This window comes from Chiloscyllium punctatum, chromosome 29 (assembly GCF_047496795.1).
Source record: "Chiloscyllium punctatum isolate Juve2018m chromosome 29, sChiPun1.3, whole genome shotgun sequence".
NCBI lineage: Eukaryota > Metazoa > Chordata > Chondrichthyes > Orectolobiformes > Hemiscylliidae > Chiloscyllium > Chiloscyllium punctatum.
The window spans coordinates 63879283-63900034 of record NC_092767.1 but is presented as its reverse complement, the minus strand read 5'-3'; the positions used below and the strand labels follow the sequence as shown (position 1 = coordinate 63900034).

The window sequence follows — 20752 nt, the reverse complement described above, 5'->3', positions numbered from 1 at the left end:
TTCCTTTCTGATTACAAAATACCATGTCAAAAATGGCCTGATCTCTAATTGTTCCATTACTTATTAGTCCAGAAAACCATCCGTATGGACTCCAGGAATTCCTCCTCTACAGTTTTGTTACTAATTTGATTTGCCTGACAATAGGATCCAGTGAGATATATCTGTTTTGTAGGGAAGTAAGCACAGGAGATTTCTGTAGCACCTGTCTAGTCTTTTTGCTATGCCTGACGGCCACCTTTTCCCTTCTTGCCTTTGCCTGCAGTTTGGCCACCTCTGTATATGTGCTACTCACAACATACTCCAACTCAGATGTTCCACAGTGTTGCTAGCCTCCTCTTCAGCCCCAAAACCCAGGCTTCCAAGAGCTGCAACTGGAACACATCCTACATACATGCTGTCCCCGAGCACTCAAACAGTGCCCGACTTCCTACATAGAGCAAAAGCAGCCCACCATAGCTTTGAGCTCTCTCGCCATGACTTATCTCTTTAAAATGTGATGTAATTAATCTAAGGGTTATGACTGAATCTTGACACATGGAGTCCACATACTTCCTTCCCTCTTGATATGTTCCAGTGTCTGCAGCTTAGCCTCAAGTGCATCAATTTTGAGTTGAAGTCCTTTGACCAGTGCTTGCTGCAGATGTGGCCACTCTAACCACACCACTGTCCAGAAACTCCCACATATTAGAACTGCAACGCATCACCTATAATGTTCCATCTAAGCCACAAGGCTCCACAGTCGCAGTAAGGTTCTGTGCATGCTAACTGGTGTGTTCAGCTTGCCTATGCATTAAATTTCAGTTTCAGAAATAACTGCTGCTCACTGAGAAAACACAATTAAAGGGGTTATTGATCATCTGCACAGTCATCCCTATTCTAGTTGATTAATTAATTTGAATGCTAAGTATTTTAAAAATGAATTTCTTAACTGTAAACTTCTCATTCTAGAATCCAATTTTCTGTCAATTTGTTATGTAATTCATCTCATGTATATCATGGCTTTAACATGGTCATGTTCATAGGAAGAGTAGATCGGTGACAGGTGAGGCCATTTTTATTACAATCTTAGAGCTTTCTTTGCTACTGTTTCTCTGTGGAGAAATTGCTGAAATTGGGAAGGCTCTGAGCAGTAACTCTTACCAGGCAAAATTTCTGTTTATCTGGCAGATTGCTGAGGACTTCCCTAGTTTAACAGAGAACTAGTGTACTCGTGTTAATGAACTAAAAATGTAGCCAAACCGCCGCATCCTTCATGTATATGTGATTGTTGTTTTCTCCATGACAGGAGAAACAATTTGAATTTTGTTATTAATAAGATATTAATCTTCATTTGCTAATGATTTATAACGAGAGTTTCTTGAAAGGGAGAGTCCTGATTAATTAGTTTTTGTAGTCTTAGTACCTACACAGGCACTCTGTCCCAACTCTTCTGCCGTTACATTGACGACTGCATCGGTGCAGCGTCCAGCACCCAGGTTGAACTGGAGCAGTTCATCAACTTAGCCCACAACTTCCACCCCGTCCTCAAATTCACTTGGTCCATCTCGGAGACTTCCATCCCCTTCCTTGACTCTCCATTTCCATCCCCGGCGACAGTCTCAAGACGGACATTTACAATACGCCCACAGACTGTCACAACTACCTGGACTACACCTCCACCCATTCAGAATCCTTCAAGAACTCCATCCTGTTCTCCCAATTCCTCCGCCTCTTCCGCATCTGCTCAGATGAGGAGACATTCCACTCCCAAGCATCCCAGATGTCCACCTGTTTTGAACAACATGCCTTTTCCCCCCTCTGTTATCCAGACAGCCCTCCATTGCACTGCCTCTTTTCCTCATTTCACTGCTCTAAACCTCCCCACGCAAAACACAATAAAGAAAGGGTCCCCTTGTCCTCACCTACCACCCCACCAGTCTCCACATCCAATGCATCATCCTTAAATACTTCTGCCAACTCCAACTAGACTCCACCACCAAGAACATCTTCCCCTCCCCACTCTTCTCTGTCTTCCACAAGGACCGTTTTCTTTGCCAATCCTTGGTTCACACTAGTCTCCTCACCAACACCCCCCAAAACCCTCAAGTACCTTCCCTTGCAACTGTAAAAGATGCAAAACCTGTCGACATACCATCCCCCTCACCTCCATCCAGAGGCCCAAACAGTCTAGTCCTGAAAAAGGGTTACACCCGAAGCATTGACTTCTCCACCTCCTGATGCTGCCTGACTTGTTGTGTTCTTCCAGCCTCCTGCCTGCCTACCTTGGATTCCAATATCTGCAGTTTTGTTTTGTCTCTGTCCTCAGACTTTGTCAGTGTTTGAAAGTCATAGAATCGTACAGCATGGAGACAGGTCCTTCGCCCCAAACTGGTCCATGCTGACCAAAATGTCCATCCGCGTTAACCCCATTTCCCTGCACTTGGTCCATAACCTTCTAAACCTTTCTTTGTTTAATGTATAAACAGAATAACTATAAATTTTAATGCATTCAGATTGTGAAACAAATTAAATGGAATTACTCACAATCTGGGCTTTCTCCTTGTACCTTTCACTCTTGTGTACATGCAGATTGTTCCCAATGACTAAAGTTTGTATGACTCTGCATGATGCAAATGGAGCAGTGTGCCATGGATTAACAATTAGTCTTTCATCACACTATCATGTGCTGGAGAGCTATGTGGTCTCCACACCATGGAGTCTTGCCCACTTTCAGATAGAAATGACTATTGTCAAGCTATTTGCTTTGCACTGTTTGAGCTCAGGACAGACCGTAACTGTAACCAAGAGATTTGAATTGCCAGTGACTGGTTTAAAGGGATTGCATAACAAGACTTTCAAGGTTTAAGACTTGTACTTTAACAAATGAACTAAAAACACCATCAACTAAACATTACCTAGTAAACAACTAATATTCTAAACTTCGGAAAGATGATTGAAATATGCTTTAACTTGACTGATAACCCCAAGCTAAACACCTATTTGCATCAATATGGTCTGCACAGGATTACAATAATCTACACCATTCTCGGTCTCGAGTCAGTGATTACTTCCATGATTTGCCAAGTTATGACATCAAGTGACTATTGAAAGATACTTCCCTCAGTTTCTGATGGATTTCTAAACCAGCTTCAGCAGCAAGATCCATTCTGGGTATTTCTCCTCCCACCATCACCAAGACACATCTTCTGGACTGTTTTGATTATCATAGGATGTGTTTTGTAAAAATCAAATACAGTCCATCCACCTACGTTCTGCTTCGTAGCTCACAGAAAACCTTGCAGCCTCTTCTCTGTGCTGTTTACACCGTTTGCAACCTGATATCTCTCTGAGAGCCCCTACTTCCTCACGCTTCCAGTCTGCAAGTCTGTGCAGAACGAGCCCAGCAGGTCTTGTCTTTGTTTCTAGCTGCCCACATTTTGCCTCTTGTTTTCAGTAAGACTCCTGTTGCCATGGTAACCAGGCCACTCAGGTTTGTTTTAGAGCAAAATTTGTCGAGACAATGTAATCTCTCAAAAAAAACTTGCATTCATAAAAAGGCTAACGGTAGGTTCATTTGCAAACTACAGGGTCAGTAAAATGTTTGACCTGTACAACATTAATGATCTTGTGATGCATTGATTTTTTTCATTGTGTCTTGTCCTGACTCTCTAGATTCAATCCCGTGCCGAGAGCTTGTTGGCTACGGAAGGTGCTTTCTCATGTGATCAAACAGGTTGACTATCAGTCTGTAAATCCTTCCCATATGCTTGATGGTACATGGTAGGAAAGGAAGAGTTTCCTGGTCAACTAGCCTGCAGAATGCAATGGCAAACCATTACAGTACTTTGCCAATAAGCGTGGGCCAATTCAATGAAAGTCCATGACCCCAAAGCTCAGAAATGAGGTTGGAGAAACGGCAGACAACACTGATAAGTAATTGAAATACAAGAGTTCAGAATCTTTTCTGATTTGTTCCAAAAATATCTAACAATGTCTCGCATGAAGGTTATTGCAGTGTTTGTAACTAGGTCAGTCAGGCCGACCTCATAGCCCCGATCAGGGAACTTATATTCTATTAACCTAGTCCCGTCAGGGAGCTCTGGCTTACAGATATAAACAGGAGAATCAGAGGTTCTGTTCTCTCTGAGAGCTAGTTCTGAAGAAGCCAGACCAGCGTCAAGTGCTATGCATGTGTAAATAAAGGGTTGACATGATATCCACCTCTGAGGAGATATCTCAGTTACATGATAGGACGTTCATGAAGTCCCTTACAAAACGTCACAGTGGAAACAAGCAGTCAACTATCACCTCAAGCGTTGTCCCACAGTTCTTTATGGGCTTTCCAAGAGTGAGTTCCTGTGATACATTGATCTAAGTGGCTATTTTTAGATGTTAGTAACTCTCAAATAGACAGGTTGGCGTGTTCCGTCTTTATAAAAACTGTGTATGTTGAATTGTTGATTGATATGAGATTCTTTTTTGTTGTTCAAACAATACCAAAACCCATTCTTCTCTCTTCAGTTAGTTTTGTGTCGATTAATATAGCTTTGGGTGCAGTTGCTTTATGAATACAGACAAAAATAATACTGAGAAATCAGCTGGCTAGAGGCATTGGCCTGTGGTCCAGCATGTAGGTGCTGATTTCTCCAGACAGCTTAGAGTATTCTTTATTGTCAACATTGATTTTCTTTTAAAGTCCAATCTTTAAATTACAGTAGCTTTTACCAACAGTCACATTAACAAAAAGTGTTTTGTTACAGATTTAGTTATTTTTTACTGGTATGTTAGTTTGGAATGCCAAGTTTTGATTAATGAATGTAATCATTTTTGTCCTCTCTATGTGTAGTCTTCTCAGGGAGGAGGCCATCGAACCCTTTTGTATGGTCATGCTATTCTACTCCGACATTCCCACAGTGGCATGGTAAGTCATAGGAATTTTAGCAATATTGCTATTTTAAGGTTATACTCTGCCCTTTTAAAAAAAAATCCTCGAATGATCTTGTTTTAAAACAAAGCTGGTAACAAACTTGGTGAAATGTATTGCTAATAATTGACAGGAAGAAAAGTTTATGGAGTGTCTACCTGTTGCAGTGTAATTTCTCAACCAACATAAACATTTTACTTGTCAAAATGTCATCAAGACTGCAATGTTGAGCAACCATTATATGTTTGCTATTAATTAAACTTCTGCCAGGAAAAATTTACCAGTCTATTGTCTCACTCATAAATTAGTAGGAAATAGAAAATGTATAAAGAGGGGTGGTACGGTGGCTCACTGGTTAGCACTGCTGCCTCACAGCACCAGGGTCCCAGGTTTGATTCCAGCCTTGGGCAGACTATCTGTGTGGAGTTTCACATTCTCCCCGCATCTGCGTGGGTTTCCTCCAGGTGCTCCAGTTTCGTCCCACAGTCCAAAGATACGCAGGTCAGGTGAATTGGCCATGCTAAATTGCCCATAGTGTTAGGTGCATTAGTCAGAGGGAAATGGGTCTGGGTGGGTTACTCTTTGGAGGGTCAGTGTGGACTGGTTGGGCCGAAGGGCCTGTTTCCACACTGGAGGGAATCTAATCTAATCTGCTCGGAGTTTTATTTTATCCATAGAGTTATTTTGAATAGAATTTAGGGGATCAGTGAATTAATTTCTGTACAATTATTTATTCTGTGTTCATATAATGGGAAAAGGTTATAGTGGGATGTCTAGTTTGATTATCCTTTTGATGATCTCCTGAGATACTGAGTGGAGAAATTAAGGACCTCTCCTATCAGATCCTACAAGCAGTTTGATGTGATATGTTCTATGGTCTAGGATGCAAACTACAATTACAGTTTGGAACACTGTTCATTGTCCACTGTGGAGCAGTGTGTACTGTTTACAGTGTGCTCATCTCTGAACAGGTTGATTAGGAAAATAGGTTACATTTTTTAAAAAGCTGACAATTTCTAATTATTTGGCACCCTCTTATTTGATGCTTGTTTTGCCTGCTCGATTCCATAAGAAGCCAGATGCTGAACCCACAAATTCCACATTTACTAATATTCTCACAACATACATTCCTTCTGTTACTAGCATCTTGGTTGCAATACAAAAATAAACGTAACCATAAAACACTTATTCTGAACTAAACTTATGATTGCACCTTGCTATATTGTATACAAGTCAACAATATTTGCATTTCCTTGGTGCCTGTCTTCCATCAGTCTTTACTAGTCCTATTGCCCCACCACAGTGGCACTTCAGTGGTTACAGCACAGCTTGTGAAGGCTGCTTACAGAGACTGCAGGTGATATTTTAAGGTAACCTTGTAGCTGTGACCCTCAAAGTTGAGTTTCAGGCTGCACCAGCATGGACACTCTGAGTTGGTTGACAGATTATGACTTTTGAATAGTCTTGAAGGATTAGTCCTATTTTCCTTGGAATGCAAACTCCTGCTGCACTGTACCACTGCTGTTTCCCCAAGGTGGAACCTGAGCAACCCTAACAGGATGTTGGAGGGTAGATTGTTGAACTCCTGTAACATCTTACGTTGTTTTTGAACTCTGGTATCTGTAGATATGATGACAGCAACCTGAGTCTGCATGACCAGAAATTGAGCTTGAGAGAGAGCAGTCAGAGCTGATGTGTTAGCAACCTGAGCTGGCATTATTGAAATCTAAGCTTTAATTTGGCATGCTGCATTATGAATGGATCTACTGGTGATATCCCGAAGGTAGCCACTGGTTGATTCCTCTAAAAGAATGGCTTCAAGCCCAATTTATTCTGACGAACCTCAGACATCAACCATTTTGTGAGTGAGGGCAAGTGACAGTGTAACCTGTGCATCAGTGTCTTCCTGCACTTCCATTACTTTCATGTCCTCTATTGTGCAGCCAGATCAAAGCTGTTGAGTATCTGAAAGGAGAAAACTAAGGATGTGGTGAAATGATGTGAGGAACGCACTGGATCCCATCCCCCTGCTACACTAGTTTAAACCATACTGAGTGGCACTAGTAAACCTCCCTACCTGGCTATTGTTCCCCTCCAATTTGGGTGCAGCCCACCCTTCTTGTACAGGTCCCAATTGCCTTGGAGGAGATCCCAACGATCCAGATATCTGAAGCCATCCTTCCTACATCTGCTGTTTAGCCATTCATTTAATTGTATTAGCTTTCTACTCCTAGCCTTACGATCAAGTGGCACAGGTCAGAGCACCGAGTACAGGAGTTGGGATGTTGTTTTGTAGCTTTACAAGACATTAGTGAGGCCACTTTTAGAATATTGCATACAATTCTGGCCTTCCTGCTCCAGAAGAAATATTGTTAAATTAGAAAGGGTGCAGAAAAAAAATTTACAAGGATCTTGCTGGGATTGGAGTGTTTGAGTTAGAAGGAGAGATTGGATAGGCTGGGACATTTTACCCTGGACGGCTGGAGACTGAGGAGTGTCCTTGTAGGAGTTATAAAATCATGAGTGGCACGGATAGAGTGAATAACCAAGTTCTTCTTCCAAGGGTAGGGGAGTCTAAAACCAGAGGGTGTAGGTTTAAGGTGAGATGGGAAAGGTTTAAAAGGGACCTGAGGGGCAACTTTTTCACATAGAAGATGGTGCTTGTATAGATTGAGTTCCCAGAGGAAGTGGTAGACATGGGTACAATTACAATATTTAAAAGACATTTGGACAGGTACATGAATAGGAAGGGTTTAGAGGGATATGGACCAAATGGGACTACTTCAGTTTGGGAAATTTGGTTGGCTTGGATGAGTTGGATTGAAGGGTCTGTTTCTGTGCTCAATGACGCTCTAACAGAAGAGTTAAAAGCTAACATCACCTTCAATTCAGAAGAGACCTGAAAATGGCTGGGAAGGGGAACCTGTGAGTATACTGTCATCTTTGCTTTCAAAGAAACCCTGCTGTATGTTACATTCTCAATTATGCTGCACCAGTGATTGAGAGCACTGTTCTTTCGTGAGCAAAAGTAGTTAGGCCCATCCTTCAAAGTGATGTGAAACATTGTGCTGCATGAGAAAGGTGCTCACTAGTAGATTTGAGAGTGATGTTTTCAGCATTGGTAACTGTTTGTTTGAAGGTGAGGTGAGGCTATGAATGTTAAGAATGAGTCCTGTAGTACAGATTATTCATAAATGTGTGATAGGGGTTGATTGCTGACACAATTATCTGGTTCCACTGCCTTCTAACAGTTTCATTGGAAGGTTGATCAGACTCCTTGTGGATTGGTCGCAGCTATTGTCCACTTCTAGACATTGTACCTAGACATCAGCATTAGAAAATCTTTGAGCCCCCCTCTGTGCCTTGCTGTGTCATTCCTATGTTTTTCCCAGGCTAAACCTTACTTTAACAATGACTCCCAGGACCCATCGGAAATTGCACCTTCCACTTTTGAGTGCAGGCTGACTACACGTTTGAGTTCCTTACCTGAGTGTGAAGCCTCAGTAGACAGAGCAGCGCACTGACTGTTGGCTGATCAGAAGCTACAGCAACAGATGAGTTGTACATTGTGATTACCTTCCTGTTTGGAGGATTATGCTTGCACTCTGCCACTGCTTCTCTGCTCCCTAAATTGTTGTAAAGTTTGCTGTTGAACTCTAAGTTGTGATATCAAATCAAAATCTTGCTCAAAAATAACATTGAATTGATTACTTTAGAACAGAAACTCAATTATGTTTGTCTTCAACCAATTATCTCTTTGCCTTGAATCCTCTGAGGGAAAGATTGACTCCTCTTTTCATGTGTTGCTGTGTGGGTACGTGTGTTTCTATGAACCTATTTTCCTTTTGTGCAACTAAAGTTCCAACAAAAGTTTTATTTATGGAATTTATGATTAAAAATCTTGTTATGAGAGTGCATGTAATTTTAAGACTCTTACTTTTTCAGTGTTTCCATGATGGTGACGATTCTTATCATTTTTTTCTTTCCAGTATTTAAGTTGTTTGACCACCTCAAGGTCTTTGACAGACAAATTATCCTTTGATGTTGGGCTTCAAGAAGATGCTTCAGGTAAATTGGAAGAACAAAATACTTGAACTCATAGGCTGCACTTGTTACATATTGTAAGAGGTAGAATTTCTGTGGGGAAGCTGATTCTTGTCTCCCACCATAACTGTAAGCAGCAGATCAGTCAGAACACTGAAGAAATGACATAGATAGCAATTTACTCTTGTGTCTCCAAGGAGTCAGTAATCTTTTACCCATGTTACAGTGAGAAACAGTGAGACAAGAAATAAATTTTATTTGTAGAGGTATTTATTTGCAAAGAAGTAAGGGAAAAAGGATGAAGGTCTGAATTAGATAAAATACTTGGGAAAAACATGCTGGTAACTTGACTTTCTAACAAAAAAAAATTAAATGACATAATTTACAGATGATTTGTGATAGATCAAAGTTTCACATTTGAAGTCACTAATCTTGTATTTGTGGTGTGGTCTGCATACCTTTGTGTATAATAGGCGGGAAGTTGAGGCTTTTGATGACAAAATATTAGAATTTGCTGTAATTAACCCTCTGAATATGACCACTGCTTTGAGACTTAGCCTAAATATAGATTAATACAGGAATCATGAAGTCAGAGTCCTTGATTAATTGTTCCATCACAGCCTGCATCATAGAGCTCACCCTTCCAGAGATGGCAGTCAACCAAGTCAACTGATTTGGCTAGAAAATGCCTTTTTTGATTCTTTATATTACTGTTAGAAAATCCGTAACAAATCTGCATAGAGATATAAAAATAGAAGCAGGAGTAAGCCATACAGCTTGCTGCACTATTCAATTGTGGCTGATCCTGTGACCCCTGGTTCTAGACTACCTGGTTATCAGGAATATCCTTCCTGCAATTATGCTGTGTAGTCCTGTGAAAATAGTCTTGGTCAATGTTGTGTAACTTTTTAATGGCAATCTAAGTATAACTGCTGCTGAATAAATGATCTGACATTGGAAAGTTTGTATTTTGGTATGTTTTTACCTATCTGTTTTATGACTAATTAGACTTTTTAGTTAAAAATCACACAACACCAGGTTATAGTCCAACAGGTTTAATTGGAAGCACACTAGCTTTCGGAGCGACGCTCCTTCATCAGGTGATTGTGGAGGGTTCGATCATAACATGGAATTTATAGCAAAAATTTGCAGTGTGATGTACCTGAAATTATACATTGAAAAATTGATTGTCTGTTAAGCCTTACATCTGTTAGAATACAGTGATAGTTTCACTTTCATGTGTAAGTCACAAAACCTTTTTTTTTAAAGTTGCATTCTTGGGTTAGCTGCTAACAATGGTGATAGCTAGACAATATGTTGAAGGTGTTAGCCCCGTGTTCTCTGTCTATGACCTGATGTTTAGATTGATTCTAATCTAAAAAGTGAGATAACAGAGTTCTACATGAATGTATGCAGTTTTTGAGCAAAGTACAATGTAACTCTGCAAGTACAAATTCACCACACAAAATATATGTGTGCATGTGGGTCTTTGTCTGTCTGTGTGTGTGTGTCTGTCTGGGGTTGGTTGTTTGTTTGTTTGTGTGTGTGTGTAGTGAGTGCAAAGTGTCTTAAGTCTGTGAGGGGGTGCATGTGTGGGAGTGTGTGTGTCTAGAAGGGTGTGCGTGGGTGTCTGTGTGTACCTGTGTGTGTGTGTGTGTGTGTGTGTGTGTGTGTGTGTGTAGTGCAATGTGACATGAACCCAAGGTCCCGGTTGAGGCCCTATGGGTACCGAACTTAGCTTCCACTAACCGTAGACGTTTTAGAACATCATTTGGCAATTATTTACATTTGCTCATGATAATTCAGCTTCTTACCCTAACCAAATTTCTATATCCCAGTCTTAACTTTGCTATCTGAAAATGTTTCTAAAAAGTGATTCAATTAATAGTGCTTTTAATTTCTTGCTTGGATGTCAGTGAGAATTCTTTAAATTGATGGGCTGCTTGGATAGTTTAATCTCATCAATACAGCTAGCTACATGCTGGGGATCATCCTCATTAAACCACACTATTATAAACTACATATTAGGAGAGTCCTTGTAGGACTTTATCTTATGATATGAGTGAGCTTCCTTAATTCGCCATTGACCACACAGTCCAGGCCAGTGTATGTGATAATGTCTGTACATTATAATGAGGGCATTAATAAAGTGAATATCAAATTAAACTAATCTTGTTATCCCAGAGGAAAAATTGATATGGGCGAGAGAGGAAGTGTGTGAAGATTTGTGCTTTTGTTCAAATCTTTATTTTGAAAGAGAATGGAAGTTGTGAAGACCAACATATATCTATATTTCCATTTTGTGTTAAGGGGAGGATAAAGAATTCAGTTAAATTTTAGATTTATTTTGAGAATGGTAATAGAGTTTCTGGAGATTTGTGTCAATGTGGATTTAAGTGAGCTCTTTAAACCCTTGAAGTGAATAATTTAGTGTATCAGAAATAAAACTGCTGTTGGCTAGGAATCCAGTAACATACAAAGTCAGAAGAATCCAGAGGAGTTGAGGAGCAGATGGATTCATTCAGAAAGAAAAGGTCCTTAACAACAGACGTGCTGTTCTTAACAATGTCCTAGCAGTCTGCTCTGAAAAAAAGCCCTGAGTTGCTTAGAAGCAGAAGGCCTTTGAGTTGTCAGAGAGGAAGACATCCTACAAGTGTGTTGAATATAAGTTTAAGGAACTATGTTTAGTGGTAAATGACTAAGTTAACAGCTTGATTAAGGGTCTCGTGAAGAGGAATAAGCTAAATAAAATAGCATTGGGTGAATGCAGAAATTTGCCAAAAATGAACTATTGCAGACATGATATGAGGAGAGGGCTTTAGTGTGGAGACCAGCGTGACCCTTCACTGAAGTTTGAATGTTTAAGGCATTGTCTTTTTTCTTTGTTATTTATTAAGAGACCAGTTCCAAACATTCTTATCTAATGTAGCAGAGTTTGTTTGGTGTACTAAACTTTTTTGTTCATTTATTATAAATATGTTGACAGTCTCTTGTAAATGCGTTCAGTAATTGACTGAAAAAATGGAAGACAAAAACAAAACTTATGGTCTACCAAGCCAGGTCCCACTCTGGGATCTGACTTGTCCAATATTGCCATCAACTGCAATCATAAGAGCGCTCTTCATTCATTGATAAATTTTAAAGAAATAGGACGAAGTTCTAAAAATACAAGAGAATTCTCACTATGAAACTAATTACTGATGTGATACATGCAGGAGAAGCTTGCTGGTGGACCATTCATCCAGCCTCCAAACAGAGGTCTGAGGGTGAGAAAGTACGTGTGGGTGATGATCTCATCCTCGTTAGTGTTTCCTCTGAAAGATATCTGGTAAGTGTATGCTATTTTATACTGTTTTGAATTCAGCGTAAAATAAACTTCAGTGGCAACTGTAACTGCAATAAAATCGTATGTGTCCTGGTTATTGTTGTGATCCCAGACCTGACTGCAAAATGATCTGACCAGGGAGGAGTAACATGTTTTTTTAAAGTTGACAACGTTTTTGAGATTTTAACTGTTTACTAAGTGAATAAAGGCATTTCATGGTTTTTAATGAACAACCATAAGCTTTACCAGACTTCACAAAGTTAGAATAGTTATGCAATCTATATCTGTAGTTTATTTTAAATCCAGAATTAACCTGAAGTAAATGTGAAAATCAAAGGAAATATGGCTATAAGTGCTGCAAATAGCAAATATGATGAGCAGAAGACATTGACATTTTTGTCATCCTTCCCTCACAACCAACCACCCCCCAAAAAAACAACAAAAGAGAAAAGTAAATTGTGTTACCATGGTCGTCAAGTCTTATTAAACCTTCACAAGGGGTTCCAGTTCTTCATTTTTGACAATCTAGCCTTGAAGCTCCCTCAGGAGCCTGTCTAAACTGGATTACTTCAACAAATGCTCCTGTCTGACATTTCACTTTCCTTTCGGGCATTTACATTGGCCTGGGCTCTAGAAACTGCATTCCATTACTTCCTGACAGATACAACTCATGTTTGTCAAACCATTATAAGCCCCTGCTTGTTTTTCCTGAGCTCCAGTCTTCACCAATCGGCTCTTAGGAATTTTTTGCAAGTCTTAACGGCACAAACTATTCAACTATTCTTGGAAGTTCTCCCTGTGACCCAAGTACGCAGAACTTGGGTCACAGTTTTTCAGTTGCTTTCTTAGTAGCTCAGCTAATTAGCTACACTCATTAACATGGAGCCTGTTTCTGTCACTCTTCCTCTCACATGTTATCTGCATGTGACCATTGAAATTCTCTTCAGCGATCTTGGAACTGTTTTGAGTGGTCAGTTGAAAATGTCAGAATAAGCCCTATTGCTATTTCTAGGCTGCTTTGAAAGTAGCCATTTATCAGCCATCGGAGCATCAAGTTCTCCATTGTTACAATATTCAGAAATTGCTTGCTTCCAAAATACAATTGGATACAAAAAAGAATGAATTTCATCACAGTGTGAAGTGATGACATATGTTGGACATTTTTGTTATATGTTTTTGTGAAAAACATTTAGAGGAAATGAACTAGTAAAATATTGCTTACATTTTCAGCAATGTTCGGAGCAATTATTCAAAAGATAATTAAAAAAAAAAGAAATTGTGTTATTTATTAAGATCTGCTTGCTTGTAGAAATAGAAGGCCAGAATAGAAAGGGAAGAACATTTTCTTATAACTGTAATAGGTCCTGTTCAGACATTGTGTGAGGTATGTTTAGGTCCCAAGGTTTCTAAGAGTTATGAAGAGAGATTAATATGAAGATTATTTCCTCCATCCTCAAAGCCTTGCAGCTGTGATTGCCAAAGTACTGCAGCCAGGTTCTACAACGATAATCTGGCAACATTTTTCTTATTTGTAAACTTATATTATTCCTCAAAGTATGCCTTCCCTTGGACATCTCTTGATTTTCCTTCAAGGGCAGTGTCAAACTCTACTGGTAAGGCCCTCTTACCATTGCCATATTTGTCACAAGACTTCCCAACTTTTGAACCTTTCCCATTTGTCTCCTTAACTGCTTGTTGTAACTGCATATTAACTTTCTGTGGTGCATACATTTTGCTTGACCTGCCTGAATCAGAGAAGGTTTTACAGAGTGACTTAGAGTCATACAGTAATGTAGCATGGAATCAGACCCTTCAGCCCAAACTGATCCATGCTGACCATGGTGCCTACTTGTCAAGTTCCAATTGTCTGCATTTGATCCATATCCTTTTAAACTCTTCCCATCCATGTACCTATCAAAATATTTTTAAAATATTGCTTTTATACCTACCTCAACCACTTTCTCTGGTAGCTCATTCCATGTACGTACAGCTAGTGCTGGAGTCTAGGACAAAGGGACGTGTAAAAGTCAAGGATGCAGAAGAATATGGAATGAAGGCAGGTGGGTGAACAGCCGTAGGCTTATTGGAGCTTGAAAAACTGAATGGCATACTCCAGATTCACTGCTGCTTTGGTCATGTTGGCATCACAGACTAACATCTGTATTCTGTCAGCATTCATTAATTATGAATGTGTTTAACAATGAGATAATGACCCGACCTTTTTTGTGCTGTTGATTGAGAGATAGATTTTGACCAGGACACCAGGGATATCAACCTGAATAGGCAGAGTGTTGATTTGACATCCTATTGAAGAACGGCACATCCAACAGTGTGGTACTCCCTTAGTACTATATTAGGCTATAAGTCTTGGGTTTTTTGTGCTCAAGTCTTTGGAGTGGAATGCAAACCTGGGTTCTTGTGGTTCAGACTCGAGATCACAGTTCACTGCTGATGCTTCTCCAAAAATATTGGCGCCACTGACTGGGGCCTCTGCACTACTTGTGGTTACTCCTGGGGATTTTAATTTTTACTTCTTGCCCATAGCAGCCTTCCAGAAAATTAAACTCAATTAATTTTAGATGGATTAATATTTACCGATGGGTTAGCCTCCTCTTAAATATTGTTAATATGGTACTTTGTTAGTAGCAGCAACTCAAAATCTAACTACGTCTCAAACAACAACACAAAATAAAATCTGATCATCATCATATTGTTAACCAATTCATAATGAAAAATGTTGGCAGAATATAGGAGCTTGTCTGTAATGAAGACAGAAAAAAAGCAGAGGAGGATCTGGAGTAAACCATTCAGCCTTTTGAGCTCTAGTAAGAATATGGTTGATCATCCATTCTCATTGGTTCCATTTTTTGTAACACATGTGACTGACAAATATCTATTGATCTTGGATTTAAAATTATTGTTTGAGCTGCCATCTACTTTTTAAACAAGTGTTCCATGTATTACAGAGTTACAATCACAGAGATGTACAGCATGGAGACAGACCCTTCGGTCCAACCCGTCCATGCCGACCAGATATCCCAACCCAATCTAGTCCAACCTGCCAGCACCCGGCCCATATCCCTCCAAACCCTTCCTATTCATATACCCATCCAAATGCCTCTTAAATGTTTGCAATTGTACCAGCCTCCACCACATCCTCTGCAGCTCATTCCATATACGTACCACCCTCTGCGTGAAAAAGTTGCCCCTTAGGTCTCTTTTATATTTTTCCCCTCTCACCCTAAACCTATGCCCTCTAGCTCTGGACTCCCTGACCCCAGGGAAAAGACTTTGTCGATTTATCCTATCCATGCCTCTCATAATTTTTTAAACCTCTATAAGGTCACCCCTCAGTCTCTGACGCTCCAGGGAAAACAGCCCCAGTCTTTTCAGCCTCTCCTTATAGCTCAAATCGTCCAACCCTGGCAACATCCTTGTAAATTTTTTCTGAACCCTTTTAAGTTTTACAACATCTTTCCAATAGGAAGGAGACCAGAATTGCACACACTATTCCAATAGTGGCCTAACCAATGTCCTGTACAGCCACAATATGACCTCCCAATTCCTGTACTCAGTGCTCTGACCAATAAAGGAAAGCATACCAAACGCCTTCTTCACTATCCTATCTACCAGCGACTCCACTTTCAAGGAGCTATGAACCTGCACTCCAAGGTCTCTTTGTTCAGCAACACCCCCTAAGACCTTACCATTAAGTGTATAAGTCCTGCTAAGATTTGCTTTCCCAAAATGCAGCACCTCGCATTTATCTAAATTAAACTCCATCTGTCACTTCTCGGCGCATTGGCCCATCTGATCAAGATCCTGTTGTACTCTGAGGTAATCTTCTTAGCTGTCCATTACACCTCCAATTTTGGTGTAATCTGCAAACTTACTAACTGTACCTCTTATGCTCACATCCAATCATTTATGTAAATGACAAAAAGTAGAGGACTCGGCACCAATCTTTGTGGCACTCCACTGGTTACAGGCCTCCACTCTGAAAAAAACCCTCTACCACCACCCTCTGTCTTCTACCTTTGAGCCAGTTCTGTATCCAACTGGCTCGTTCTCCCTGTGTTCCTTGAGATCTAACCTTGCTAATCAGTCTCCCATGGGGAACCTTGTCGAACGCCTTACTGAAGTCCATATAGATCACATCTACCGCTCTGCCCTCATCAATCCTCTTTGTTACTTCTTCAAAAAACTCCATCAAGTTTATGAGACATGATTTCCCACGCACAAAGCCATGTTGACTTTCACCTCTTTTATCCCTAATCAGTTCTTGCCTTTCCAAATACATGTATATCCTATCTCTCAGGATTCCTTCCAACAACTTGCCCACCACCGACATCACGCTCACTGGTCTGTAGTTCCCTGGCTTGTCCTTACTACCCTTCTTAAAGAGTGGCACCACTTTAGCCAACCTCCAGTCTTCCGGCACCTCACCTGTGACTATCGATGATACAAATATCTCAGCAAGAGGCCCAGCAATCACTTCTCTAGCTTCTCACAGAGTTCTTGGGTACACCAGATGACACCAAAATTGGAGGTGTAGTGGACAGTGAAGAGGGTTACCTCAGATTACAACAGGATCTGGACCAGATGGGCCAATGGGCTGAGAAGTGGCAGATGGAGTTTAATTCAGATAAATGCGAGGTGCTGCATTTTGGGAAAGCAAATCTTAGCAGGACTTATACACTTAAGGGTAAGGTCCTAGGGAGTGTTGCTGAACAAAGAGACCTTTTCCCTGGGGTCGGGGAGTCCAGAACTAGAGAGCATAGGTTTAGGGTGAGAGGGGAAAGATATAAAAGAGGCCTAAGGGGCAACTTTTTCACGCAGAGGATGGTACGTGTATTGAATGAGCTGCAGAGAATGTGGTGGAGGCTGGTACAATTGCAACATTTAAGAGACATTTTGATGGGTATATGAATAAGAAGGGTTTGGAGGGATATGGGCCGGGTGCTGGCAGGTGGGACTAGATTGGGTTGGGATATCTGGTCGGCATAGACAGGTTGGACCGAAGGGTCTGTTTCCATGCTGTACATCTCTATGACTCTATGACCTGATCAGGTCCTGGGGATTTATTCACCTTTATACGTTTCAAGACATCCAGCACTTCCTCCTCTGTAATATGGACATTTTGCAAGGTGTCACCATCTATTTCACTACTTTTTATATCTTCCATATCCTTTTCCACAGTAAATACTGATGCAAAATACTCATTTAATATCTCCCCCATTTTCTGTGACTCCACACAAAAGCTGCCCTGCTGATCTTTGAGGGGCCCTATTCTCTCCCTAGTTACTCTTTTGTCCTTAATGTATTTGTAAAAACCCTTTGGATTCTCCTTAACTCTATTTCCCATAGAAGACGAAAGTGAATACTTACTTTACCAACTATTTTCCAATTTAAGGTAACATGTGCAAATGACTCTTATGGTTCTCCTCACTGCATTCAGTTGATTGAGAAACAACTGATTTTATGGTAATTAATGCCAGTTGCAGTACTTATAAGATTGTAGAAGTAAGTTGGGAAGCAATGAACCATAGGCCAGTGAAAGTACATTGCTTATCACTTGTATTAGTCTGAAAATTATTAGTTCCTCTGTCAGATGAAGTGTCCTTTACTGCAAACAAGAAAACATGATGCTATTAATTTCTCTACATACACTTCCTTTTCTCAGCATTTATCCTGTGCCAGTGGAGATTTACAGGTGGATGCATCCTTTATGCAGACACTTTGGAATATGAACCCTATCTGCTCAGGCTGTGAGTTGGCTGAAGGTTAGTAAAGAAATACGACATATAATCAGTTGCAGATCTAACTGGTTAGTTTAACATCCGATTATAATAAAAGTTTCAATTTCTTGGACTTTAATTGGAATTGACTGGTTGTTAATCCAACAAACTTTGTTACAGAGGAACTTGAGCTTTCTCATGGATGTTGCACTTGAGAAAATATTTATCTTCGACTATGTAGATATGAAGCTGTTTCTCAAACCTACTCTAGATCTTTAATAACTTTCATGGGCTAATCATTTGTTTGGCAGCTCTTGGATTACATAATAAATTGCAAGCAAATCACATGAGGCTGCCAAATATTGATTGACACTTGTTATTATGATTTGAGAGTCAGTTTTACTTGGAGAGAAGTTTTCACTGCCAGCAGAAGAATGTAGATGCTTTGAAAATACTGCCTTTCTAAATTAGAAATGATGCAGCTGCTGAATTAGTTGACTGTGCTGTAATTATATAGTTTAAATCCACCCACATAGAGGTTATAATGGAGATCATGAATGTGGTTCAGGATTATTGCATACGCACATTCTGTTTAATCACATTTCCAAACACCTGTTCACACTACTCAGACATAAGAGTGATTCTCATAGCATCATGCCAGTCATTGATGATTCCAAGCTGTGTGACAGATAGGCCTTTGCAGATATAGGTTCAAAACTAGTGCATAGCTTAAAGAATACCTCTGCATAAAGATTTAAATGGAATTTGAGCTTAATTGTTGAACAATCACTCTAATTATCAAGGCAATGTAAAACCATAATGAGTAATGTCAACTGGGGATCAAGAAATACTTCAAACATAATCCATTGTAACCAAAGTAAATATTTTAAACTTGCATGGATCAGTGTTGTAGTTAATATTGTATATTACAATTCTATATCCATTTTTGGATAATCTATTTTCAGAGGACCAGTGATGACTACATCAAGTTCAGTCAAGATTATCTTGATCTTGAGACTAAGGCTTTTACATTATGAAAAGAGTTTCAAAGTTAAATATTTTACTATTAGGGAGAAGGGAATGTTGAAACCGCGATCAACCAGAACATTAAATGGCTTCAAATATGTGACAAACATTGAGGTGTTTTTTCCTTAGATCTCTTGGCTTAGAAAGGTTATTTTAAGAATGATGACTCTACTTGAAACGGCTTCTAAAATGCAACCAGAAGGAACAGGTGTTTTGTTCTTTGGCTGTGTGAGAAATTGCTGAGAAAAAGCCAATCAAATCAGCAGTTATTTCTAGCAGCAAGAGCAGTCACCAAGTACATCATGATACAGCTAACAGGATATCAAAGAGTTGATTACAGCAGGTACAATCAAAACTTGCCTTATTTGATTGTGTGCCCATGTTATTTTGATCTATTTTTCCTATTTAACTTGATCAGGGATGTTATTATACATCTCTGGAGTAGGTAAGTCTTGAACCCAGCTGCCTTTGATCCAGGGGCAGGGACATTACCACTGTGTCACAAGAAGGTCCCCTATGTTATTTTGAGAGAGACTAATCAGTAGGAGTCAAGTGGATACACTTTTGTTGCAAGAAGTATTTGTTTTAGAAACATTTACCAAAGTAGTGAAAAGTCAGTGTTTGGGGCAATTTGTCCGCCATGTATGTGGTATTATTTTTGTTTTTGAATTAGTTTCAATAACTCACTATTCAACTCACAGTCGGAAATGTAATCTCAAATGTGACTTTTAGAACATCAGAAAACAGTTTCTTTCTCAAGATAATTCTGCAACATTTTTGTACCTGGATTCTGATTGCTTTCCATAGGTATGTCAGGAATAAAAGAATGACGAGAGTTAAATTAGGGCCAATCAAGGATAATAGTGGGAAGTTGTGTGTGGAGTCAGAGGAGATAGGGGAAGCACTAAATAAATATTTTTTGACAGTGTTCACCATAGAAAATGAAAATGTTGGCGAGGAAGATACAGAGATACTTGCATCTAGACTAGAAGAGATTGAGGTTCACAAGGAAGAGGTATTAGAAATACTGCAGAGTGTGAAAATTGACAAGTCCCCTGGGCCGGATGGGATGTATCCTAGGATCCTCTGGGAAGCAAGGGAATAGATTGCCGAGCCTTTGGCATTGATCTTCAAATCATCATTGTCTACAGAATAGTGCCTGAGGTATGGAGGATAGCAAATGTGGTTCGCTTGTTCAAAAAGGGTAATAGAGACAGCCCTGGTAATTACAGACCAGTAAGTCTCACTTCAGTTGTTGGTAAAGTGTTGGAAAAGGCTATAAGAGATAGGATTTATAACCATCTAGCAAAGAATAATCTGATCAGGGACAGTCAGCACGGTTTTGTGAAGGGTAGGTCGTGCCTACCGAATCTTATTGAGTTTTTTGACAAAGTGACCAAACAGGTAGATGAGGGTAAACCGGTTGATGTGGTGTATGTGGATTTCAGCCAAGGCTTTCAATAAGGTTCCCTACAAAATGCAGAGGAATGGGATTGTGGGAGACATAGCAGTTTGGATCAGTAATTGGCTTGCTGAAAGAAAACAGATGGTTGTAGTTGATGGAACATGTTCTTCTTGGTGTCCAGTTACTAGCGGCGTACCGCAAGGGCCGGTGTTGGGTCCACTGCTGTTTGTCATTTTTGTAAATGACCTGGATGAGGGCTTAGAAGGATGGGTTAGTAAATTTGCGGACGACACTAAGGTCGTTGGAGTTGT

General features: G+C 40.0%; 1 protein-coding gene across 12 annotated transcripts in view; it reads left to right on the top strand.

Moving 5' to 3' along the window:
* LOC140454477 (ryanodine receptor 1-like) overlaps positions 1-20752 on the top strand; it is a 400334-nt gene that overhangs the window by 74811 nt on the left and 304771 nt on the right. For all 12 annotated transcript variants that reach the window (XM_072549257.1, XM_072549253.1, XM_072549254.1 and 9 more), the window contains 4 exons: positions 4826-4900; positions 8893-8971; positions 12163-12275; positions 17956-18055. In XM_072549257.1, the coding sequence (XP_072405358.1) occupies positions 4826-4900; positions 8893-8971; positions 12163-12275; positions 17956-18055 (367 nt within the window). The remainder of the gene's footprint in view (positions 1-4825; positions 4901-8892; positions 8972-12162; positions 12276-17955; positions 18056-20752) is intronic.